A 25,675-nucleotide genomic window follows, 5' to 3' on the forward strand; every position below is an offset into this window, starting at 1 on the left:
AGAAGACTGCAGAGCTATTTTGGAGCCTGAGTAACCCCTGTGCACTCTGGCTAAGGCAGCCTGGGTTCATGCGGTTGCCAGGATATAAGTGGCGAGGCTGGTGCCAGCAGGCAGAGAGCGGAGACCCGCCCAGAGCAGGCCTGCCTCGCAGGCCTCTCGCCAGCCGCAGGGAAACGGGAGCCACGTCCCGCAGTCTCCTTGACGAGCTCCAGGTGCTGCCCGTGTGAGAACCGTCTGTGCGAACACAGTTCCTGAAAAAGCAGGATTCCTGTTCTTCTCAGGTGCCAAACGAGTTTTTTTTTAATTATTTCCCCATACCCTTTTCAATTCACTTTTAAAAAGAAGACAAATACTCCTTTTTCGTATGTTTTCCATCCTCGATTGCCCCTCCCCCAAAGGCTCATAAACAATGCTTCAGGTCAAAATGGAATTTCAAGATGTCTATTTTTGGGCACGTTTGTTGCGACATTTTTTGTTGTTGTTTTCGAAAACACTGCACGACACACTGGGCACCTCCTTCGGAAGGAAGTGCTTGAAATGGAGAAAGAAGGAAGACCAGGTGCCGTTTGATGTTTAGGCCAGGAAAAAAAAAAAAGACCTCAATCTGCTGCAAAAGTTTGTTATGAATCTTTTCGCGTCATTCTGTGACAAGACGATCCCGAGCTGCTCGTCAGCCCGGCAGTCATTGCTGGCTCTTGGAAGCATCCCGCTTAAATTTCTCCCTGACTCCCACCCTTAGCTGGGCCAAGCCAGCGCCAGAGACCCGGGCTATTTTAAGAACCTCATTCCAGCAGCTGTGACACTGTGAGCATGTGCTGGGGCACGAGAGAGGCTTAAAGGAGGGTGTTCGCTCCCCAAGTGACAGGAGAGGAGAGACCGTAGGTCCCGCGTGGAGCAGGAGTAACTATCGCTGTGAAGGGACTTGCAGGGGCCACAGTTCCTAGTAGCTGTGAGGGAGTGAACAGAGCCACTGGCTGGGGCGAGATGGACACTCCTACCACAGCAAACATTTTTTCTTTCACACCCCTGTATTGTATTCCTGCAAGCATGGGAAAACCCAGACATACCTGCCCACTCCAAGTCTGGAGATTTTAACCTATTTTTTTTTACAAGGAACAGATGCATTTTTATACCTAATTGTCTGTCTGACTAGCTCTGCAGAGGGATATATGTATTATATATATATATATGTTCAGGTGGGCAGCTGCGTCAGCATGCGTAGGCTGCAAAGGAACAAGTAATAGGTTTATTCCATGCTGAAAAAAAGAAGAAAGAGAACACGTTTCGGCCGTGGAGCCTTCTTCAGGTGTGGATTATATATATATGACACATCTATGCAGACAGATCTATGCCTATCTGATTTTATATACTGTATATAATAGCACTACCTACTCCACTGTTCTATGCTTTCAAGGATCAAAATAGGAGAAGATTTTTTGAAGAGTTCTCTGGCCTCAAGAGAATGTAGAGGGCAGACTGGAGGAAGGCCTTCACCACTGGGAGATAGAGCAGACAAGTGCTGCAGCCACTGTGTTTCTGACCACAGGAAATCTGTACTCACTGTCTTCTGTCTGCTGTGTAATTACACTCACTGAGCACTGCTGTGGCTCACAATACACCGCTATCAATGGGGAACGGGACGTCTCAAATTGAGATATGCCTCATGCAAGAGGCAGGTTTCAGTTTCCTGTGTGAGCCATGGTACCACTGATATATTACTCTCATGCAAATGTACTGTTCTTGGTTTTAAGAACATAGGAACAGTTACAAACCACAGGAGGTCATTCAGTCCATCTAGCCCTTGTGAGAGTTAGTATTTAATTGCTCAGAGGATCTCAGCCAGCCCTTTCTCATAAAGAAACTAGGATATCAGCTTTCACAACATGGGTGAGTAGCTTAGGTCCAGGCTGTCCTGTTCTGAGTTTTGAGTGCATTTCTCTGCATTTTCCACTTGTGGCTGCTGGTTCATGTGCTGGATTGAGTTTGTCAGAGCCTCTGAGCATTTTGAATACCTGTGTCAGGTCCCCTTGTAGTCATCTCTCTTCAAGACTAAAGAGACTCAGTTCCTTCAGCCTGTCAATGTGGGACACTCCCTTCAGACTAAAGATACTCGGTTCCCTCAGCCTGGCAGTGTGGGACACTCCCTTCAGACTAAAGAGACTCAGTTCCTTCAGCCAGGCAGTGAGGGACACTCCCCTCAGGGTAAAGAGACTCAGTTGCCTTAGCCTGTCACTGTGGGACACTCCCTTCAGCCTAAAGAAACTCAGTTCCTTCAGCCTGTCAGTGTGGGACACTCCCTTCATTCTAAAGAGACACAGTTCCTTCAGCCTATAAGTGTAGGACACTCCCTTAAGCCAAGGAATGTACATGTACGTAGTTTTTGGGTTGGAATGGTCTGTCATTTATACAGGGTTGGGATAATCCTTCTCTCTTACCAGTCTAGGGCTGTAACTACCTGGTTCTCATTTCAGTGTACACCTGAGGTGGACTCTTAGCTCAAAATGCCTTTAAAGACATTCCATTCCTTCGGAACGTGCGTGGCATTCCTCTGAGGAAGCCCTGAGTGCCGAGAAGCAAGGAGGCCCACTTTCCCCGTGACGTTCACTTGGCTCGGTGCCGTCCTCAGCAGCTGTGACTCTGCTACTGGAGCTCAATGGAAACTGTGGTGTTTATATTTAAACAGGTCATGGAAAGAAAAGTGCTGACTGCCTATTTTAGCGCACTTCATAAGGAAACGTCTGTCCTGTCGCGTATCTATAATTGGAAGGGGCTGAATTTAGGATTAATGCCGCCTCTGTCTTCATCCACCAAGACTGGGATCAGATCCAGCTTGTAGCATGATCAGGGAGTGTAACAGCTTTCTGTAAGGTGAGGCTTTTTGACCCCAATATCCTCCCGACATCCATAACAGAGTCACTTTGGCCTCCCCCCTCCTAAACTGAACGTCCACCTGTGCCTGGGAGAAGGTGGAAATCAGCTCACTTCCATTAAGAACAGGACAACTGGAGTGAAGTAACAAGGAAACTGTACAAGATCCTGCCTGAGGAAAGACACGATGGCCCAGCTGTTAGCTGAGCAGTGAACTACCTCTGGCAACACAAAAAAGGAGCTTGATTTGCGCTGGTCTTGAGGAAAAAATATTTTGGAAAAAAACTTCAGTTTATTGTCATCTGCACAAGTGCAATGAAATGCTTATTTGTATGTGGGCTCCAATACAAAGACATTAAAGGAATCATCAAAAACAAACACAACAGCAGCAATAACGAGTTAAATAACACAACTTAAAAAAACACACATCAGTGTTGAGCCCGGGGTAGGGGTAGAGTTCAGTAATCTGACAGCTTGTGGGAAGAAACTGTCTCTGAGTCCAGATGTTCCTGCCTTTATGCTCCTGTAACACTTCCCAGAGGAAAGGTGGAGAAAAGTGAGAAACCAGGATGACTGGTGTCCTTAGCAATGCTTCCAGCCTTCCTGTGACGGCGAGTTGTAAAAATGTCCACAATACAGAGGAGCTGTACCCCAGTGATGGACTGGGTGGACCTGATCACCCCCTGTATCACCTTCCCGTCAGACAAGCTGCTACCAAACCACACTGTAATAACAAAAAGGCCCCAAGGTGCTCGTGAGGGCTGCCATACACACCTGGTGAAGCCGAGTGATGAACTAGTATCAGAAAAGCTGTCGGCGGGGACACTGGAGAGCCGAGAGGCACGAGGAAAAAGTAGACACCTTCTGAATGTCAGACATCCAGGAACCAGCTGCACCAATCAACGGTTCAACGGTTTGGCCAAATTCTAAGTAACACGGAGCAGAGAAGAATCGGATTGAAAGCTGGTCTGTCGTCACTCACCTGCCCTGGAGGACAAGGCTGATGGGGCCGCCCTCTCTCTCACACGAGGAATGAGCCAGGGAGCTGCTACAGGAGTACAGCCAGGGAGGAGGGAGGAGCACAGAGGTGATGCTCAGCAGGAAAGAGAAATGAATGCGTAGGAGAGCAGAAAGGGTCTGCACACAGAGGTACCAGCTTTTGGCGAAATTCTCTAAAACTACAAAGGAATCATTCATGTTTTTTCCTTTACAACTAAAGAGAAATTCATTCGATTGCTAGCGGCTCATTAATCTGAGAGTCTCGGCCTCGTCGCGGTTTAAAGAGATCCCTGTTCTCGCCAGTAGCAACGGCGGTGCAGGAGGGGGAGACCAGTCAACTCCTCGATCAGCACGAAGCAATGTAACCAAGGAAGAAAAGGCATTTTTTTTATTGCATTTGGGACTCTGCCTAGTGTAAGGGTTACTGCATTCAGGTATCCCCTTCCTGGAGCTACTGAAGGTTCCGCATCGATCTTGGGACGAATGACTTGAAACCCACCCAATTCAGCCTCAAGGCCCTGTGCGTTATGCCTGGAGCCAAGTGCAAGGCCAAACAAGTGCTTTTGTTTCGCGATTGTGGAAATGGCCCAGTTTTCCATTTCACACCCACAGGCAATCGCTCCTGATCCATACCTGCAGCCGCACTGAACCCCGAGATCCCGAGGGAACGGCCTCTCTGCCTGCCCCTACGTTCCCAGACGTGCACAGCAGATCCGAGTTCGCTCACAGACGGCAAGAGGCAACCCCCCAGTCAGTGAGTATCCCGACACAAATCCCATTCAAAGTTTATTGTGATATCTGGAGTAGATACATTACAGTGGAAAAAAAAAACAGACAAATGTGACGTACATCTTTACTAAGACAATTAGCGAAGCAATGTAACCAAGTAAGAAGAAAAAAAAAGAAAGCATATTTTTTGCATTTGAAGTAAAATCAGGCACGACTCAATATAACCATTATCAATACAACATGCTTTAGACCTTATAATATTTTAACAGTCCTATGAAAATAACACTCTTCAAACTTACAATCCTTTCCTTTGCATCCCCAAGATACCCTACAATAATGTCTTTAGAGTAGCATCTCTAATGTATTAACAGTTCTAAAGCTTCAGCCAGTGTCATTGCACAACAATGAGAGTAAACTCCTTCTCACAAATCAAGATTCTTTAGGTACCCAAAGAAAGGGACAGTTTCATTGTTTTTAAAAGTTTATAAATCTGGTTTCTTTCCAATCATGTCATCCCTAGTGGTATTTCTTCACAACCGCATCAGCTGTTCTTTAAATCTTTCATACACTAACTCATATTCTGCTTTTGCCCTTTTGGTATTTTGTTTCCTTCTTTTTAATCTGGGATTTAATCGGACTGTTTTCGCAATGACAATGGCTTCTAGGTTCTGAAAAGTTATTTCCATGAATAACTGCGCCAGCCCTCTCCCGTTTACCATCACAGAACAACATGTCCAGGAGAAACCAGCTCACCCTAAGTCCATGTGGCTCCCGAAAAAGAGCTAGCGACTGCACTGCCATCAAGACTTCAGAAAGGAAACAAAAAAAAAAAAGCTATAAATCTTCACGCTCGCTATCAGCTCCAAAAGAAAAATACAGAGTGACAGCAAAAAAAAAAACACACGCACAAAATAGCCAGAGGTACAGTTAACAAAAGTGCTTCAAGTTGGGAAGTGAAGGAACTTGCCCAGTAGAAATATGTATAAAACTTTAAATATGTTCTTATATGTACAAAACTGTTACAGGGAAAACGCCTTTTCTAAGTTTTTTCCATCTGTAGTTTTTCAAGTAGGTTATATTTATATCCGTTTTCTTTATTTCATTTTATTTTAATCCGACGTGCTGAATTACAGGCCGTGTAACCAGACCGACCTTTTCTACATTTCAACAGTCTCTGACAATCCACGTCTTGGCTTCACCAAAAGAAAAAAAAAAAGCTCATCCTCTCCCCTCCTCACACCCCAAGAAATATATCACTGAAGATTTTAGAATATGGGTTTTTGTAATGAAACTTTTAAAATGTTTCTAAACCAAAATCCCCCACCCAATTTAAAAATTGCCGATTTAGTCAGAACCACAACCACCCAAATGATGCCAATATAATTTATAAAAAAAAAGTAGACTTTTTATTTCATTCGCCATATAGCATAATTAGGTTTTGGTGAATACGTTCAGGGAAACGTGCCTAAACCCATACCACTTCCTCAGGGAGCACAAGTTATGCACTGCACAACAGGAGAGACAATATCTTTTGAAGAGGCACGAGATTCATGTCGATTAGAGGCAATGACCATTCAGATGCTCTGGTACAACAGTAAAGTGCGGAAGAAGAATCTCAGAGCTGGGGACTGATTCATTTTTCTTTTAGTAGCAGCAGGATGTTGTAAAATATTCAGGATCGTTAAACCCTTGTGACAGTAATGTTTCTAATGCATGGATTTAAACAAATTAGCAAAGAGAGAAATTAGTGTCATCATGAAAGAAACAGAAGATTGCCCCCCGATTATTTCTAAAGGAGAAGAGAAGTAGTCAGGGCTTTGCCAGTATTCGGCCTCTCTCCTTCCGAATATTTACAAATCACAGTTCCAAAACGGGCAGTTTTCCCAGCCATCATTCAAACCTGAATTCAAGTACAATCTTTCAATCGTCACCAGGAAAGGCCATGAAGATGAAGAGCACGCAGAGCAGAGAAAACTGACTTTTTTTTGCCTCTAAACTCTCATGAAATCTGGAACCTCCACAAAGTGCAAGAGTTGCTGCATTCAAGTACGCTTGTTTTAATTCTTAATGCGCCGGTACGGAGGGGGAGAAAGAAGGGGGAAGAAGGTCTGCTCGTTTCCCCTACTGTCCAGTGCATTTTTCTTTTCAGTACTGCTGCAATATGGGACCAGCCACAAATGCCACTGAAAGCAATCGTCTGTAAGTTCCCCAAGCATCTTCTACGGCTGACGACCAACACCTGCAGGTGCTGTAAAGTGTAGTACCAGGTGTGCCCACAGATGCACAGTGAAGTTATCAGAACAACAACAAGGAGTAGATGGTACACAGGTGAGATCATTACTACAAAATACCAGTTCACTGCAACCCCCTTCCCACTTATAAAACACTATACACTGCTACATAGTACTGCTCCCTACCTCTACACAGCCGTCAGCTATATCCCATTTTTACACTGCAAATAAAGCATGCACAGCAAAAGAGAAACAGACTGGAGCCGAAAGAAGAGCAATGCTAACCAGTAACATCAGTCTGCCGTCAGGTAAAAGTCTCTCGTGAGAAATGTGGACACCCACTCTTTAAAACCACAAGGTTTTTGTTTCTTGCTTTTCGTCTTAAAATAAAAGGTTTTCTGAATAGCGGCCTCTCATTTAAATAGTGGTTCACACATAATAGAAAACACCAAATCTTTAACAGGGAGTAACAGAAGAAAGAGTCCCCCCCACCCATCCCCTCACGAGGCAACAGAAAAGGTTAACATCAAAGATTTTTTTGTCTTCTTTTTTTTAAATCTTCTTGTAAAATGTTGCAACAAGCTTGGAGACACCTGGAAAACATGTCCTCCATCCCCTGGGTCAGTCTGCAAAGTCCTGGACAGAGCAAAGGGCATGAAACAGCCAACATCCTCAAGAGGTCCGGGGGGTCACTCCCAGCCATTGTCCTTGATCATGTGAGCCAGTTCGATAATAAATTTTCCTTCTTTGTACTTCTGACTGCTCTCAAAGGCGTGTTCCTGCGGGGGTCAAGCAGAGATTTCATTAAACGAAATTTCAAAAGAAAATCAGCATCAGTAGGGATCTTTTGAGTTGGATTTTTATGACTCTTCAGTGTTTAAAGGCACCGCTTTGAACCTCACGAAACAGTTTCTGTCACTGCACCAGCCTCTAGTTCTGAAGTGAAAGTATTACTGGTTGGTACACGGTGCTTCTGACAGAGCTGCGATAAGTAAAGTACTTGCAAAGGAAACTATAGATGTTGATCAAAATGTAGAAATAACTGTACACAGAAACCAAGAACTCTGGCTTCTTTGTTTTTTTACAGAAGTACATATCCTACTGGTGAGAAGCTATGAAAGCATTCAATTAACAAAGGAAGACAGCAAATTAGCCAATTGACAATCATCTATTTATGGTTGGCACTGCAGAGGTAAAATTAACGTCATGGCTAACCCAAAGTCAGAAACAGCGGAAAATGCTTTTACCCCCCTCCTGTAATAACTTAGTTAAGATAAAGTAATTAACCTTTTAAAGGGTGAATCACAAGACAGCTGCTTCATGGTGTAGTAGCGTGACTATGCACGCCCAGGTGTGGACACATGGGTCATGTCAGGGGGAGGGACGGTCTTCCCCGCACAGACCTTAGAATCCTCCAGTTCCTTTCTATTGGCGCTCTCGATGACCTCACTAGTGAAATTATAAATGCTTACTACAAAACTAAAAACTTTTTTAAATAGCAAGATATGTTGAGCGGCATAAAATTATAACCCAAGTGAAGCATTTTTTTTACAAAACCTAATGAAGCAAATTCCTATAAATTCCAGGTCCAATTAAGGGGCAAACAGCCAGAAGAGTCCCAAGAAGCAGAGGCGGGGAGTTTCTGTGCTCCTGCGCAGACAGGAGAAGGGATGACCGACCAGCGACTTACATATTTCCACCCTAAAGTGGTTTTGCAGTTTTCACAGTAGATGTCGGCCACAGCGTGTAAGCCAGTGAGAAGAACCCTCTCCTCCGCCGGACCACAGCCCACGTTCACGCTGGCGGACACAGACGAAAACCAAAAGGTCAGAGGCACCCGAGTCATAAGAAAAAAAAACAATTCGGCACAATAAAAGTTAAGTGTTGAAAAGGTAAAAGTTAAAATTACAGGCTGGGGCTTATCCTCCACTGACAGGGTGAAGGAACTGAAACTTAAGTCTTGTGTCAGGTCCCCTTGTAGTCTTTTCTGTTCAAGCATTTAAAAGCCTCAGAGGTTGCCGACGGGGTCAACCCAGTGGTTTTCTGCTGAAGCAGTGGACAAGATACGAGTGAAGACTACACGGAAAGCAGGTTAGGTGGGCCTGCCATTCGTGACTGTGCTCCTATGAGATTATTCAGCACCAGCCTTTTTTCCCCAAAAGGGATCTTTTACTTGCAAAGAAAAAAGTTTCAGTGATACTTACACAGAGTTAAAGAGGTAGGCTCGGCCTTGGCTGCCTTGGAATGACTTCAAGGAGATGGGGAGAGAAAGAGAGAGACAAGAGAGAGTTCACGTAAGTCGAAAGGCAATGAAAACGTGTCGATGTCATTTCAATAAAGGGAAGCCCAGCTGTATCAAAGTAAGGACTTGAAGACTTTAGAGTGAGTGGGAAGAGAACAGGTACAGCCACACAGTGCCTTTGTGTTGCACGTGGAGCCCAGGTAGTGCGGGCGGCACTAGGACCCTGTGGAAGAAACGCCCGTCTCGACTGTTCAGCTCGGCCGCATGCCAGCGTGCGTGTTACATAAATGTGTGCTTTAAGTCTGAAACGCACTCTTTTTGTGTGTGCATCTCTCGCAGGCTACAGATTTATTTAAATGGGTTACAGCAGGCCGCCTTTGTGCGCGAATTAAAATAATAAAATACCCCTATTGTACACAGATTCCGAGGGGTCTGCCAGAAAGCCGGAGCCTGCTGGAGTGAGGGTTTAATGGGTGCCTGCACACTGGCAGGCCTTCCTCACAAAACCCCCTTTCATTCCGAGCGCGGCTCCACCAGCGCTGCCCAGAACACAAGCACATTCCTGCCTCAGCTCTCTCGGCTTGTTGTTCTTCTGACAAGAGAGGAACACAGATCTGTCTGTAATCCTGTTATCCCCCACGCTGAAGGCTGAAGGGCACCAATGTGACGAGATGGGGCTGAAGACGTAAATGCACGTCGTGGTTCTTCACAATATGTCCCCGATTCTGCAGAACATAATGCACAATAACCTTCCTCGTTGTTTAAAAACGGCAATGCTCCACAGCCGAAAAACAGCGTTTCTTTTCCTCTCGGCATGGAATGACCCTTCACCTGTTCCTCTGCAGCCTTCGCATCCTGACGCAGCTCCCTGCCCCGGCGCCTTCACTGTTAAAATCTCAACAGCTATGCCCACCGCCATAAACAAGTCCATTCCACAAATTCGAGCTCCTGCAATGTCCTGCCAGGAACAATCCAGAGAACCAGCCTTCGAGAAGGGTTAAGCCCACGGCTTTCGGGGTTTTTTTTTCCCTGCAGAAATACTTTTCAAAAGTGCCAGCGGAACAGCACATGGCATCCGCACGGTTTAGGAGAGTTCATAAAACGGTGCCTCCTCCAACGAGACGATGGCTCCCCCAGGGCACAGCCCGATTCAAACCCCTTGCTGTGTTTTTGAGTCTACCCCGACGCAGAATCACAGCGGGACTGTGCTCCGCTGGAATGGCGCCAGCGCAGGACAGCAAAGGGCGCCGGGATCCAGCGCATTCCAGGTGCAGGCTGGGAACCCAGCAAACCCAGGCACAGCACGATTCACACTGCAGGCACCTCTTTCCTTTTTTACGTGCTCTGTTTTGAAAGTGCTCCACAGGTGTTTCGCCATCCCCCCCCCCTGCATTTGGACACAACAGGTGTGGTTTGAACTGCTAAGCCTGCTCGCTGATGGCCTCTTTGAAGGCGGCTGTCGCTGAGTGTTGGTTAGCTACCGTCATTACGCATAAAGAGCCCTTCTCGGAAAGCCACTCCAGCGAGCAGCTGGAATATTGACACGAAACGTTTTACTGTCCATCTGGAGAAGCACTTGTGCTGGTGTCCCCATCACAGTGCGTAAAAGCTGCAGCTCAGAGGAAGGCCAGCGCCAGGAGGAGGAGGAGGCTCCATGAGACATCTGCCTCCAATCTGCTCAGCGCTCATCCTGGGAACACAGGTGGTTTGACCCCCCCCCCCCCATGTTCTCCAGCAAGAGCTGCTGTCATTGTCCTTTCCGTTAGGAGAAAAAAAATGGAATGCTTGTTTTTGGCAACACCGGGGGGAAAAAACAGATCCTCCTCCATGATTACACAGCAGCTTAAGAAGTGCTCTTTTGGGGCAATGTTTTAGGAAAAAAAGTTATCAGACTTTACAGAGCAGATGCACAGCACCCAGCGGGTCAAACCACATTAAAAACTAGGCAAATGGGTTAAGAGAGTTTTGCATTTTTTTTTTATAAAAAAAGGTATGTTTGCTAGAAATGCCCTAAAGGCTCGTCTGTGCGTGCGTTTGCAGAGTGGTGTCCTGTAAATAGGTGCCTGTCACCACCACACGAACGACAATCAGATCGGCTTTGCTTTTCCACAGCAAATTAGCTTTACCAAAGGCTGACAAAGCCGACAGCTGCTGCTTCTGCGTCTCTCCCTCCCTCTCACGTCTTCTTACATCAGTCAACAAAGCCACAAAAGGAGAGTCTGTTCTCTGGGAAGAGAGGCAGGTTCTCACTTTGGAGTGACCTTTAGGGGGAACTCCGAAGAGGAGGTGGGGCAGGGTTGCCAGCTCAGCACATCTGCTGGAGAAAAGGCTCCACAGTCACCGTGGAACAAGCGACTGGCACCACACTGTACCCGTTCAAAATGCCCAAGCCCTGCACTACTGAAGCTGCCTCCCACTCATGGGCAGTGCAGTGGCACTGTGGCTCAGGATCTGCGCCTGTGGCTGGGAGGTTGCCGGTTCGTATCCCGCAGCCAGCAGAGGAATCCTACTCCATTGGGCCCCTGAGCAAGGCCCTTAACCCCAACTGCTCCAGGGGCGCCGTATAAATGGCTGACCCTGCGCTCTGACCCCCAGCTTCTCTCCCTGTCTGTGTGTCTCATGGAGAGCAAGCTGGGGTCTGCGAAAACTTTTAAAAATAAAAACATGGCAGAAGCAAAAAACAAAACCAGGGAGCACACAAGGACTGGAAGTGAACTGCATTTTAGAAAACTTGCATGGAAAACAGCACTTCCCAAGGGCATCTGAGCACGAACAGGATTTGAGTTTTCGGTGGCATGGCTCTCTACTAGTTCCCAAGCGACATGTGCTCATATATATCCCTTTTTTTAACTATAAGTAGTTCTTCCAAAATCTTGCCTTATTCCTGTAACAGGGCAAAGAAAACAGTCTGGTCAATAAATGTCAGGAGACTGAACGCAAGTGGAGATGGTCCATCTACTGCTACCTGCTAGGAGCTCACTGCTCTGCGCTTGCAGAAGCAGAATCAACCCGAGGCGATTTCAAGTGCCAAACCAGATCGGTCCTCCTACTTCATCCCCGCTAGGAAGCCGAGAGGTTGGCGCTCAGTCTCGCTCGTCTTTTTCATTCCTCAAGCACGCCGCCCGTCTGCCACGTTCAGGAAAGCCTGTGGTGCCAACCTGCCCACTCCCACATCCCCTGGGTTTCGGCTGCTTGTGGGATATGCATCACGGAGAGCACAAACCCTCCAGGATGTCACGTGGCTCTTCCCGAAACAGAAGGAGAGCAGCTAGGAGCAAAGTACAATCATACTGCAAATCAGGTTTCCTTGGAGCATGGCAAGATTTCTGGATACTATACTCAGGAATACATAGAGGAGAAGCCTGTGTATCACGATTCAGCAATCTCACAGTGGCTGCCTCTCTATGTGTGGATACATTCACTGATTATGTATGTACAGGCAGCAGCGTGAAGCAGCGATAAGCAGACCTAACTAGAGGGCTGCTGGTTCAAACCCCTGGGGTGAGGCACAGCTATTCTTAACTTGAACATGGTGCTTCACCGAGATCGCTCCAATACAAATGCCCAGACACAGTATAGTAAGAGATCACTTGTATCCAAGAAAATATTTTTTGTATCCATTATATTCGTTGTGATCTATAATACTGGTTCATATCAGGGTTAATCTCTGGGGAAAAAAAAGACACTTGCACAGGATGAGAAGTCTGCATTTTAAGCATGGTTACAGCTCCATTAACTTATATTCCAGCCTTTCTGCAGGAAGCATCCTCAGTCCCACACTGACCAGGCCTTAAACCACCTGTGATCCACTCCACAGAGGTCTTATTCATTAATATAACTTTAGCCATCATCACTGTGAAAAGCAGAGCTTTGCTCCCATCAGATAACACCTCAAAGTTCCATTATTTAATGCAGCAACATTAATCCATTAAACCTAGACAGCAATAACACCTCAGCGGTGACTGTTTGAATTATTTAAATAGACTTGGAGAAAACAGCATTTTTCTATATTCATATTTAGTGTACAACAGCCGCAACTGGTAAATGTCAATACAACTAATAAACAAATTCTAGACACTCGACAAGGAACCTTAGGGCTCTATTTTATTTGATGCCACACAAGATCTCTAAATATTATGTTTCAGAACCTCAATTTCTTGCTAGGATGACATGGAACTCCTGATTTTGTTTTCAAAATGTTTCTAAAGATCCTTCCACAAGCATGTACACAGCCAGACAAGGAATCTGGAACACGCACTCCTGCCCACTGCTGAGGGGGGTGTGGAGTTGCTAAGCTTTCTTTACTGCTGCCTCTTATCACCAGAATCCTGCCAGGCTCTGCTAATTCAGAAAGACAGCTCCTCATTTGATTAAGTTTCCTACTTCACATGAAAGAGCACTTCTGTGAATGTGCAACAGCCCAGTCAAGTGCGGTGTGAAGATCCTATCAGACAGAATCAGGCTGAAATCAAGACATTTCCAACGCAGATCAATTATCTGCGTTTCCAAATGGAGTCGTTTTGAAGAAACGGAAGGAATCACGGTTTTGCATAACACTGTAGCGTCCATCATCTCAACTCAAGAAACCCTTTAAAAAGAACAACGAAGGTGTTTGTTATGTAAGCTTGCTTACTTCACAACACAGCAGAGCTCCCGAACAGGGAGGGGCGGGCCTGCTCCGAGCTTGGCCAAGATCAGAAAGGCTCAGCTCAACTCGGAGCAAAGTCTCCTGTATCCCCTGCTGGCTGCCTGCCCACTCTCCAGCCTCTGCTGGGGTAAAGGGCTGAGAAAAGGAAGTATCCATTGCTGGTGTGCCGAAACGCAAAGCCATGTGCTGCAGCTTTGTTACTAAATACCTAACAACGTACATTTCTGCCAGCCTCGGTTGTCTCCAGCAGAAACAGTTTCCACCTTTTCAGGCAAGTTCCTTTTCAGAACGCCACAGATTTTATCAGGAAATGTGTTAAAGCAAGAATAATACCAGTGGAGTTTTGAGAACCTTCCAGCCGGGCAAAATCCACACCCTCTTTTTAATTCTGAAATCGGGGCCAAGGGGAACAATGAGCCAGGGCGATACGCCACAATGAACCAGCCCCACTGTCCGCCCATGATGGGACGCCAGGCCCATACAGAGAACAGTCTCTTCTCCGAACTGCAGGGAGCAAGGAAGAACACAGACCGCTGGTTTAACCTGACCAATTCATGGAAAAACCTAGAATTCTGTGAACGAACGTTCCCGATGACCGCGTTCAATATAAGAACTACAGCTGCTCAGCTGTCAAGGGTGCAGAGCACTATACAGGCAAGATACACCCTGAGTCCTTTCAACCTGTTGCATGCACGTAAACAAAACCCACACTAAATTGATGCCTAATTGAGGCAAACAGTTGGCAGCCTCACAGTATCATCCTTCCATTGGCATAATCAGCTTAAGGGTAATACCTCACCTCATGAAGCATTACGGGGTTACGGCCAAGAGGCTCAGAAGGTACAGCCTCCTGAGCACAGTTATAAATAGCTGCAGAACTGGCCATCAGGAAGACCTTTGCTGCAGTAGGCAGCTCGTCCTCTCCAGCCCCTTTCCTAGAGGCGCCATGAAGCTCCCTCCCTTCGGACAGGGAAAGGGTGCCCTTCAGCTCAGGCCTGCTTTGCATTCAGGGCTCTCTTGCTGATCTCCAGACGCATTTACCACCTTGCGTCACGGCAGAAGCATGCTGATTTGAAAAGGGAGACAGGGGAGATAAACGAGGTTTTAGCTGTGGAATACTTTTTTTTTAAAGAGAAATAAAAAAAAAGCTTCTGTTTAGATGGGCAGTTGAGAGCATCTGCTGAGACACACGTACAAAAACTTTATCCCCGGCTCCACACTCTGTTAACACTCTTTCTTACACTTTTTTTTTTTTAAGATCAAGAGTGTGGTAAAGTTTTAGTTTTGCAGATACTTCCTGGAGGAAGGAGTTTCTGCTAACAGTGGAGAAACGAGCTGCAATAGTAATCTTCACTGCTGGCATTAGGACCCAAGGGAAGACAGACATGTAAACACAGAAATCTATTTAGAAAATACTTTATGGCTTCTTTTCATTACCTGTGACACTTGAGTGACTAGACTGACTACATTCTCCCTCAGTCACACGCCAGGCATCAATTAACCAGCTCGCAAAAATATGTCGGCCTCTCAATTGTAAGTCTTTAAACTAGGAAAGCCTGATGGAAATTATTAGGTTAAGTACTGAGACCATTTCCTTTCTTCCTTTCATGCAAAGTATTTAAGCCATGACAATACATGTACAGGTGCAGATTTATTAAAGCATTTTCCTCCGACCTGAATTAAGCTCCTTATTAAGGAGAGGAAATACCCAACACTGTTCCTTCTGTGATCAGCAGAAATGCTCAAGCTCTGAGTCAATTACCACACTGAACTATCTGAGAGAGAAACCAAGCCTTTATATTTCTGATTTTTTGTTTTCAAACAAAGGTAACGTGCAGTTTGTAGCCGAAGTAAAGCCCTGTGCTGCTATTACATAATCTAATGAGGGGAGCAGAGAAAAAACTCTGGAAATTAATTCAGATGTAAGCATCCAGGGAGTGAAAATCTATAGTCTTAGCATTTTTCCAATACGATGAAAGGCTTCAATTCAGTGTGCCCCATCTGCCTATGAATAGAATTTTACCATTAGTATTAGACTATAGAAAAAAGTGATACAAACAGAATCAGATTTCATTAACCCCCTGCACCTCATGAATTTAAAGAATGAACAACCAGGTTAAATTGGCTCTGCAAATCTGTGCTGTTTCAGCACAGTGAAATTGTTTAATTTAGATCAATACGATCTTTATAGTAATAAAACAGTGATCGAATATTCAAAGTGATCAAACTTGGGGTTCTTGTTTGCAGGCAATGTATTGTGCACCAGCAGGACAGGGTTCATAATGCTGACTGCTAAGATAAAGTCAATACAAATTGATTTTGACAAGCACAGTTTGCTGTACCAATGGAAAAAATGCTGGGGTTTAGGGCATCATCTTCTCATACGCGAAAATCGGCTTATGACTGAATAGACTTGACTCGTGCATGGTGTATTAATACAGCTCTGACAGATGCTTTATGCTTATGACACTGAGGAACTGAATGCCTTACAGCCCCCACGCCTCCCGCCTGAGCCTGACATTGCCAAGATCACACCTGCAGCCTGGCCGCCGTCCACACCAGCTGCTGGGTTCACCTTGGACATACAGAAGCAATGCCTCACTCACAACCTGCATCTGTGCTAAAAATAGGCCTTTCCAAGTTTCTCTCGGTGCACGTGAAATCAAGATTTTTTTTTCATGAGACTGGAAATGGGTTTGGCGTTGCAGTATACGTTATCGATCTGACCTACAGGGCACGCCGGTGTTTAACTGCAATTCCTATTTTTATTTCTTCGAGCTAGTGAGCAACTGGATGAACGGAGTGCAGAAAAACCAGGCTGGCCGACACCAAGGGGTCTGTAGCGGTCTTCATCTCTGACTGGAGAACTTGTCATCTTACCCCGGCGCAGGTCTGAACTCATTTACACACAGCCCATGGCCCATTTTCTCCCCAAGCACATCACCACTGAAGACACACCAGCACACCCAGGCAGGGCTTCTGAGGGCTGTCCTAGTGCCACAGTCAACCCAGGGGGTAGAACCTCTCAAGTCCCAGTCTGTCAGGAAGAAGTTGGTCTCCTAACATGAAGGCTTCACCCTTGCAGTGCTACCGGTCTCTCAAGCTTGTTATTGGCACACATGGCCTGCTGTGCCATTAGCGATCTACTGGAGACCCTTATAAACTCAGCCTCTTCCCCGTGGTCATCACCCTGCTTAACCAGAACCCAGGGACATGGACGTGGAGCGTACACAACTGTGGATCTGTACGTGTGCTCTGTGTGAGGTGGACACGTATAATGGATTCCTTGTACTTGTAATGTACTTGGCAAATAAAGTGATTCTGCCAGCAGCTCTATCACCCTGCAACTCACAGCTGGCAGCCCACTGGAGCTCAGCATGTGTGTGAGCCTGGTCAGTACCTGGAGGGGAGACTCCTGGGAAAAACTAAGGTTGCTGCTGGGAGAGCTGTTAGTGGGACCAGTATGGGGCCCAGTATAGCAACAGGGACACTGTACTGTAAATAGGCGCTGTCCTTCAGATGAGATGTAAAACCAAGGCCTGAATCTCTGTGGTCATTAGAAATCCCAGGGCATTTCTTGAAAAGAGTAGGGGTGTTACCCCAGTGTCCTGGACAAATTTCCCCCTGGCCTTTACCAGTCATGGCCTCCTAATAATCCCCCTCTCTGAACTGGCTTCATCACTCTGCTCTCCTCCCCACTGAGAGCTGGTGTGTGGGGAGCAGACTGGCGCATCATCCAGGTGGGGCTGCACACTGGTGGTGGAGGGGACCCCCATTACCTGTAAAGCGCTTTGAGTGGAGTGTCCAGAAAAGTGCTATATAAGCGTGAGATATTACTGTTGTAATTATTCTGATTATGAACAAAGTTCCTTACTCTACTGGGAAAGTCAAAAACGCCACATAAGCACAACTTTGAAGCAGCATTGTGCTCAGTTCCCCAGACTCTTCGGCACTTTAACTGTAAGGAGATTTATGCTTTAAATTGCTTTTATCGCCAAGCTGGAAAGTGCCTGGGTGCAGCCTACTGTAGGTGCTCAACACGCAAACTACTGAAGGGAATCAGGAGTCTGACAGCCGCCCCAGGACTGTGAAAACGGGTGGGGGGGCTGAGACCTCTTACCTTCGAGATGAGCTCATCGTGGTTCGCAAGATGCGCTCTGCAATGAATACAGCTGTAGGTCCTGTGACAGTTTGGCAGGTACGCCTGAAAAGTCTTGGACTTTGTCATCTTCACCATCTCCGTGTCGGGCTGCTCCTCGCTGAGCTCGGGGCTGGCGCTGGAAGAGTTACAACTCTGCTGGACTTGCTGACAGAAGAAACACTGAAAAATGCAAGCAAAAGCCGTCGTTGTTCTGGAGTGGGTGTGTGGCTCGGTCCACACAAGCACCACGAGAGAAATGGACACCTGCAGGACAGAGAGAAGGAAACGGGGGGGGGGACAAACAAAAAGACCATGAGTGACCATGACCTCACTTATTCATATTTTATTCACTATTTCAGGCCAAAAAAACAGCTCAATGCACCTTTCAATCTTTAGAAATGCTTATTTCTTGTACGCCCTCCATAACCGATCTTCATTTGAAACTAGAAAAGGGTGAAATCCATGCTGAAAAGCAGAATTGGACCCGTATGGATCTGGTCTTTCAGATGGGATGAAGGCATCAGAATTGACCCACGATCACTTAATAAGAACACAAGACAGGTCACGATAAAGAGGCCACTCAGGCTATCATCAGGTAGTTAGTAAGTTTATTGATCTGAGCATCTCATCCAGCCGTTTCTTTGAGGAAAGCAAACCACATGGGCTTGATAGCTCATTCCAAATTCCCAAAACCCCATTTGGGGAATGAAGTGCCTCCTGTTTCATTTTAAATGCACTTCTGTGCAGTTTTCACTTGTGCCTCAGGCGGGGGTTTCAATGCTCATGCTGAGGTGCTATCAAATGACAAATGTCTTCTAGTTAGAATCTGCAATTGTGCACAGCAATGACTGCGGCTAGCTGCCTAACGCCCCATGTCTACACGAGTCAGGGAAAAGGAAAAAAGACCGGACAGCAGAAGGGGTGTCAGATTTCACGGACCGAAGGAATTAACCCCTTATTTCTCCACCCTGTACCTACAAGACCAATCAGAAGGTGTTTGCATTGGCAATTTCTAAATCTATAATTAAAAAAAACACGAATGACTTCCTTTATGGGGCCCCTAGAGCTCATTTCTTACTGATATTTTTAAAAAAAAGAAATTCTCAGCAGCTCAGCATCCAGCTAGCAGACTCATATAAAAGAACCACAGATGTCCATCAGTGATGCTTCGATGTCAACGTCATTGCAAAAATCCCAGTCTAACAACAGACCGAAACTTCAAACCACAAAACATCCGGTGCATCTCAGCGGCCATGCGAGTAAACACCACCAACCGGGTGATTACTTTTTTTTTTTGCCCACAGATATCTGCAGGGCCCTTGGAGCTCATGGCTAATCAGCTGAGCCGTGTTGCACAACAGCAAAACAGAAAATCACGAGTATCATAGTAAAATCTCCCCGGCTCAGGAGGCAGCTTATTCTGCAACGGAACAGGAACCATGTGTACAGCCTAAACCCACACTGGCTCCTCTGCACAGCAGCACAAGAGGTTTCCGCAAAAGAACAGGAAATTCAGCTTGATGAGTTTCTAGAGTGATGCTACTCTACATACCGAGAACTACTGCCAGACTAGCAGGCAGGCTGCTGTACAGAATGTTTTACTGAACTGAACTACAGTTTCTCTGCTCTTGACAGACCCTCATCACACGCGAAGGCTCTGCACAGGTACTCCTTCCTTTAAAAGACCATGACTCCTGTATTCCTAAACAATAATCACACACAGTTTTGGTGGAAGGTGGCACAGTTTGATCTAGAGCACTGTCACCAGGCCGGCTCGCTGTTCCAGGACTCAATGACATTAAACAAGCAGCGTTATTGCGCGCTCAGACAGCAAAACAAGGGACACCTCCTCCAGGAGAGGAAGGGAGCGATACTCCAGGGGAGACTCGAAGCTGCTGAGCGGTGCTGTGGTGGGTTTCTAACACAAAATCGTCTTTGCTCGCAGGAAACGTTCCCTTTTTTACCCAAAGCAAGCACACGTGACACGCCACGCATTTCACTTTTAAACATGGGTAAATACAAGCCACTTATAAAACTGTGCATCGAGGCCAGAAACAGTGAGAAAACGGGAAGCAGAAGCAGAAGCGAGAGGGAGCTGTAATAAATTATGCAAGAACACCAGAAAAAGTCAACCGTAGCAGACGGCAAGCAACACAAGACAAAAATACAACCAATTTCCTATGGGAGAGGCTGCAGAAAGAAATTTACTGCTGTGAAAGCGGTTAATTGCTTTCCTCTGCTCGCAGCGCACACACGCTAAAGAGGCGGGGGTACCCCGGGTAGCCCCTGCCGGGGCGCCACAGGAGCTCGCCGTATTGAGTTTCGTCCTCAAAGAGCTGCAGCCCACGCGTGGGAAGGACGCAGTTAGGGAAAAGGGGACGAGTCGGCCTGTGGTTTCGCCCGCGCGCTTTCAAATGAAGCGTTCACCTCAGCAAAGGCCACTTTAAGGCCTTGAGGTTTTTTTTATTAAAGCTTGCACGTCTTTAAATATGGAAAAGTACATTTCTTCTCGGGGCTCTCTGGCGTTCGCTCAGTTCTATTTATAAATGTATGATTTAGAGTTGGTAGCAAATTCACGACTGAGGCGGCGGTCACAGAGCTGCACCAGGTACACCCAAAGGCGCCCGCTGTGAACATGTGTTTGTTTATTTTGGACACTCGGTGCTTCGGTACTGCGTGCTAGGTCTTCACTACACCCCGAACACAGCGAGATCAGCCTTAACCTAAGAACAGGAGCTTTCCCATCCCGACTCTGAAACAAGCCCGAAGACAAAAACGAACTTATTCCCCCCAACAAAAAAAAACTTTGGGGGTACAAAAATCCCCCCCCCCACCGGTAACGCGAGCTGTCACGTCGCGAATGAAAAAGGTTTGACACCTGGGCGCGCGCGCGCTCGCTCGCGCGTCCGCTCGCGCACACCACACACACATCACGGCGCTCGCCGAACAGGAAGCGCAACAAAAACAAAATAAAAGAGGAACACGTTTCCGTCTCGAAACTCGACGTCTAGGCCACTTTCAAACAAATGCGTGAGCTGGCTCACCCGTGTTCTAAATAGCACGTTCTGATAACTAGTCTTGGGAGGCTCTACGGAGTCCAAAGAAAAAAAATAAATAAAAACAAAGATACCACGCTCCCCCTGCCTAGCCTATAGATCAAGTAGCCATCGGCGCATCTTATGTCTTCTGCAAGCCCGACTGGAGTTTGCAACAATAAGTGCAGCCGTGACAGTCTGAACGACGGGGTTTATTACGTGCGGGGAAACGTGTATGCTTACGACGACCCGTGTTCCCCTGTTGATTGATGTTATATGTTGAGAAATACACTTGCATAACAATGTTGCAGGGGTAATGTTTTCTATGGAGGCCGTAAAGGAAGCAGTTTTGGTCTCATACCTCAAACCTGAGAATGAAAAAAAAAACTCCAGACAGAACGCACGTCACGGGTTACGATTTCCAGGTTCTTTTTTAGAAACATGTTAAGTCCATCACCATCTTAAATACAAAGTGTTCGCTTTCGAACGGTAGGAACTCGGGAGAAGGATACTGCGCCAATCTCAAACTAATTCAGCAGTCAGCTGCGATAGCATTAGACTTCCAAGCTTCGAACCAAGCGTGCTTTCACCCACGTCAAAACAGACGGCCTCCACCCCCCAAAAAATAAATAAAAACAACAGAAGTGCTGCCGTTTGTGCGCTTAGCATGAAATCAGAGCCAGCTGGTTTAATTTCCCTTAATTGTTCCCATTTAGCGCTTAGAAACTCACCACCTGTGACGACCTCTTTCCTTATCCAGTTTTCCAACATAGAAGATCTTTCGGGTAAATTAGATATTTCCTTTTTTTTAAAAAAAAAAAAGGGGGGGGCAGAGAAGTGTGTATCTAGCTCGTCCGGTTCGACGTCAGGCGCTGTAACAGCGGAGGCTGTGCAGGCGCGCTCCTGTCCGCTTTGTTATTTTCTTTGTGTCTGTTTCAGCTGGCCTGCTGGCTCCGCGCGGGCGACGTCACAAAGGGGCGGGGGGCCGCGACGGCGAATCACGACGCGATTGACAGGCGAAGCGGCCACCCGACGGGCACGAGGGGGCGGGAGCAGGGCGCTGACGGCCACAGACCCGGATGTGTAAACAAATACGGGATAAACGCATGCGGAGCATGTGCAGTAGAGCCGCTCTGGGCACGACTTCATAATGCTCGCAAGGTTTCTACAGACACGAGCATTTGCTGCACATACGCTTAATAAGAATGGGTTTATCTCGGATATGTGCTCTCAAAGGAAGAAGATGAAGGGACCCGTCGAGGACATTATATAAAATCAAGAATCCTGCGCGACAAACAAAAATGCTACACAAGTCATGAGCTGCTAGAAAACTAACCCATAAGCAATCAATCTAAAACGCGCAACAAGCAAATTAAGAGGAAATTAAATCACCCAGGGATTAGTTTACACTCCTCTATAACCGCAATCAACAGCGAAAGTACTCAAAAGAAAATAAATCTAAAAAACGGAGACAACTTCACAGGAAACCAGTTTTTAGTTTATTAATAATAACTAAGAAAATTAAACTTGCAGCTATGATTCGTGTATGCGTTTCCGATTTCCATTCATGAAGTCAGTGCGTATGCCTACCCTTTCAGAAAGACAATCCCCTCGTTTTCCCGACTCCATCACACTGGACCCCAGCGGGACTGGAATCTGCATCGAACTGAACCCGTGATCCAGCCCAGAAGCGGGTGACGTCATATGTTTGCATTCCTCGTCCTCTCTGCTTTGTGACCTAATTGTTCCATCGCCGAGAGCGCCTAAACGCGCGCCTTCTCTTCTGATTGAAAAATCGATTTGAAAATCCAACTAATTTTTTTTTTTGCAAGAATTCAGAAGCGCTGGCCCGCATGTCATAAACCTATTTGGGATAATGACCCAGAGAAGCCAGAGTGACCTTTTATTCCCTACTCGAATATCCCAAAACACTGCCAGCTAGATCTCTTTCAAACCAAACAACTGCCACATTCGGTGATTCGCAAAACACGAATCCATAAAATAACATTAGCAATCAAACTAATTTAAAGCCATACTTCAGTCTTCCCTGAATGCATGTCCCCGGAAAACCATACTTACGCTCAATAAATTTCCTCCTCTTCGTCAAATCGTGGAGAAGCTATTCTCTCCCTTTTATCAGCTTCTCTCTGTTGCGGTCTGAGCCCGATGGCGAGGCGTCTTCAGTGTCTGTTACTGCATTTCATATTTCTGCTTGTTAATTGCAGCGCCCGACCCCTGCAATTCATTGGCGGCGATCACGTCTGTCTGTTTTCACTCCTGAGCACCGAGCGAGCTGCGGAATGGCGGGACCTCAGCGACATTCCACGCGAAAAACAAAAAACTAGCTGTGAGACATCTCCATCGGTTGCACTTCGGCTACGCGCCACTGCGGGCTGTTTCTGCTCAAAAACAAAAGCCTCAAGACTTTCTCCGAAATCACAAATCTTTGGGTTTTGGTCTAAACACAACGCGACGAATCGCCCGAGGTGTTCAACGCAGAGTCTGGTAGGAGCGTCGACAGTGTTTGCAAGGCGAGCCCCCTCCGTCCTCTCTTCCCCAGAAATATTTCATCAAAGAAATGTTTTGCTCCGCTGTTCCCCCTGCTTCCCACGCGTGGATCGGCCGTGTGGCTCCGCCGCCCGTTCGGCTAATTGGACCCAGCTGGCTCGCGCACGGCTCCGTGCGTTGATATCAAAGCGTCGGCGCGAGCGCTGCTGCAGCCTGGGCTTTTGTTTTGTTTCTGTCCTGCCGATCCGTCACATTCGAACTTGTTACCTACGAAACGGGCCAGCTCCCGCGAAACCCCGCCCCGGCCCGCGGGCCCCGGCCAATGAGGACTCGACCCGCCCCCTCCGCTTCCACCAATAGGAGGGGACCCTGCTGGTCGCTGCCAGTTGATAAGCGCTGGTGGGGGGGGGGGAGAAGGGGGGTTGGCGGGAGCGCGCATTACGTAGGCACGTGGTGAAGGTAAACAACAAGCGCGCCACCGCAGTTTATGTTTTGCAATGATTTATTTTTTTTCTTCTGAAGGTCTGACGCTCTTCCACAGAAACCATCATTTGCTATTTCTGGTTGGGGCTTATTTTTTAAGATTTATTGGAATCCCTTGCCGTGCGCCATTATAACTGGCAAAACCAGGTGGAATCAATATTTTAACACGGCGGCTTTTCGAAGTCGGTACGGGCTGTCACCTTATTCAATTCCAGATATGTAGACAAGAGTCACAAAAGGAAAGAAAAACATCGATCGCACACAACCTGGAGAAAATACCAGTAGCAAATAAACGAGGTGTAGACTGAGACACGGTACTGAAACAGTCCTCGTTCGTCCAGTATTAAGATATGTTTATTAAATTTACTGATGGAATCTGGGGCAGAGGGTCACTTTATCCTCTAATCACAGCATTCGGTTGGATCTCATGGAAAATTATTATTAAGGAATCATTTGGCCTCTTCACAAAAATAAATTGACTCTTTTTTTTTTGTAAGCAGGAGCCAATTTTAAATATTCCATGTTTTAGATCTGATGTTGCCCCACTTACTCAGGGCGTTCCACCTGGGCTTGCAGTTGGAAATGTTAGGCGCCTTTTATTATGTTGCCTTTTTGTCAGGCAGTGCATCGTGGTGCACGGAATGGGTGTTAAGTGTCAGTAATGAAGGTGCAGACACCATCAGAGCTTCCTTAAGCTCAGCTGTGACGAGGCTGAAGTCCTGCTCACAGGTGTCCAAAATGAGCTTCTCAAAGTTGGTGACTTCAGTGTTGTTGCGGTTGTTGGTGGAATCTGGAAATCTCTGTGTTTCTCTTGACCTTGTGTTGTCATTTGCAGCTCACGTGAGGAAACCCCAAGTGCATCGTTCTGATATTGCTCTGTCAGACCCTGGTTCTGTCTGTTCTATGCTGAAAGAATTGGAGGCCAGACTATGGAGCTGGAGCAATCATCAAGCCTTTATTTAGTGAGTGTTAGTGGGGCCAGCAGGGGGCGCTCACACTGTGGTCTGTGTGGGTCCTAATGCCCCAGTATAGTGACGGGGACACTATAGTGTAAAAAGGCGCCGACCATTGGATGAAACATAAAACCGAGGTCCTCTGTGGTCATTAAAAATCCTAGGGCGTTTCTCAAGAAGAGTAGGGGTGTAACCCCCAAATTTCCCATTGGCCCTTACCAATCATGGCCTCCTAATAATCCCCATCTCTGAACTGGCTTCATTACTCTGCTCTCCTCCCCACTGAGAGCTGATGTGTGGGGAGCGTTCTGGTGCACTGTGGCTGCAGTCGCATCATCCAGGTGGGGCTGCACATTGGTGGTGGTGGAGGGGATCCCCATTACCTGTAAAGCACTTTGAGTGGAGTGTCCAGAAAAGCGCTATATAAGTGTAAGCAATTATTATTATTATTATTATTATTATTATTATTAAATGGCAGACCCTGCGCTCTGACCCAAACTTCTCTCCCTGTCTGTGTGTCTCATGGAGAGCATGCTGGGGTCTGTGAAAAGACAAATTCCTAATACAAGAGATTGTATATGGCCAATAAAGTGATCTTATTAACTGCACTCTTCACCAGCATGTCTCTCACTCTCTGTAAACTGAACTGGCTTCCTGTGAGGTTCAAGGCTGATTTGAGGTTTCTCCTGCTCGTGCTGATGGGCCAGCACCAGCTCAGGTTAAGGACATGATGCGTGACTATGGTCCAGCTCGTACTCTGTGATCTGATGACTCTGGCGATCCTACTCCAGCCCAAGCCCGGACACCACAACTCTGGGACGGGTGTCTCACGTAAAGA

At 46.7% G+C, this 25,675-nt stretch overlaps 1 protein-coding gene across 4 annotated transcripts; it reads right to left on the bottom strand.

Moving 5' to 3' along the window:
* Positions 1 to 4,640: 4,640 nt before the first annotated feature.
* On the bottom strand, positions 4,641 to 23,644 carry ypel1 (yippee-like 1). 4 transcript variants are annotated; one of them, XM_088936199.1, is made up of 5 exons: positions 22,973 to 23,644; positions 17,838 to 18,122; positions 9,032 to 9,075; positions 8,518 to 8,626; positions 4,641 to 7,606 (listed from the first exon to the last, which is right to left on the bottom strand). In XM_088936199.1, exons 2-5 carry the CDS (start codon positions 17,952 to 17,954, stop codon positions 7,517 to 7,519), a joined length of 360 nt encoding a protein of 119 aa, XP_088792325.1. In that variant the 5' UTR covers positions 17,955 to 18,122; positions 22,973 to 23,644; the 3' UTR covers positions 4,641 to 7,516. The 4 variants fall into 4 exon arrangements, with proteins under 4 accessions (XP_088792325.1, XP_088792324.1, XP_088792327.1 ...); XM_088936198.1 differs by lacking the exon at positions 22,973 to 23,644 and adding an exon at positions 22,484 to 22,531; XM_088936201.1 differs by lacking the exon at positions 22,973 to 23,644 and adding an exon at positions 21,625 to 21,839.
* Positions 23,645 to 25,675: the final 2,031 nt, after the last annotated feature.

This window comes from Atractosteus spatula, chromosome 17 (genome assembly GCF_055471065.1).
Source record: "Atractosteus spatula isolate fAtrSpa1 chromosome 17, fAtrSpa1.hap1, whole genome shotgun sequence".
NCBI lineage: Eukaryota > Metazoa > Chordata > Actinopteri > Semionotiformes > Lepisosteidae > Atractosteus > Atractosteus spatula.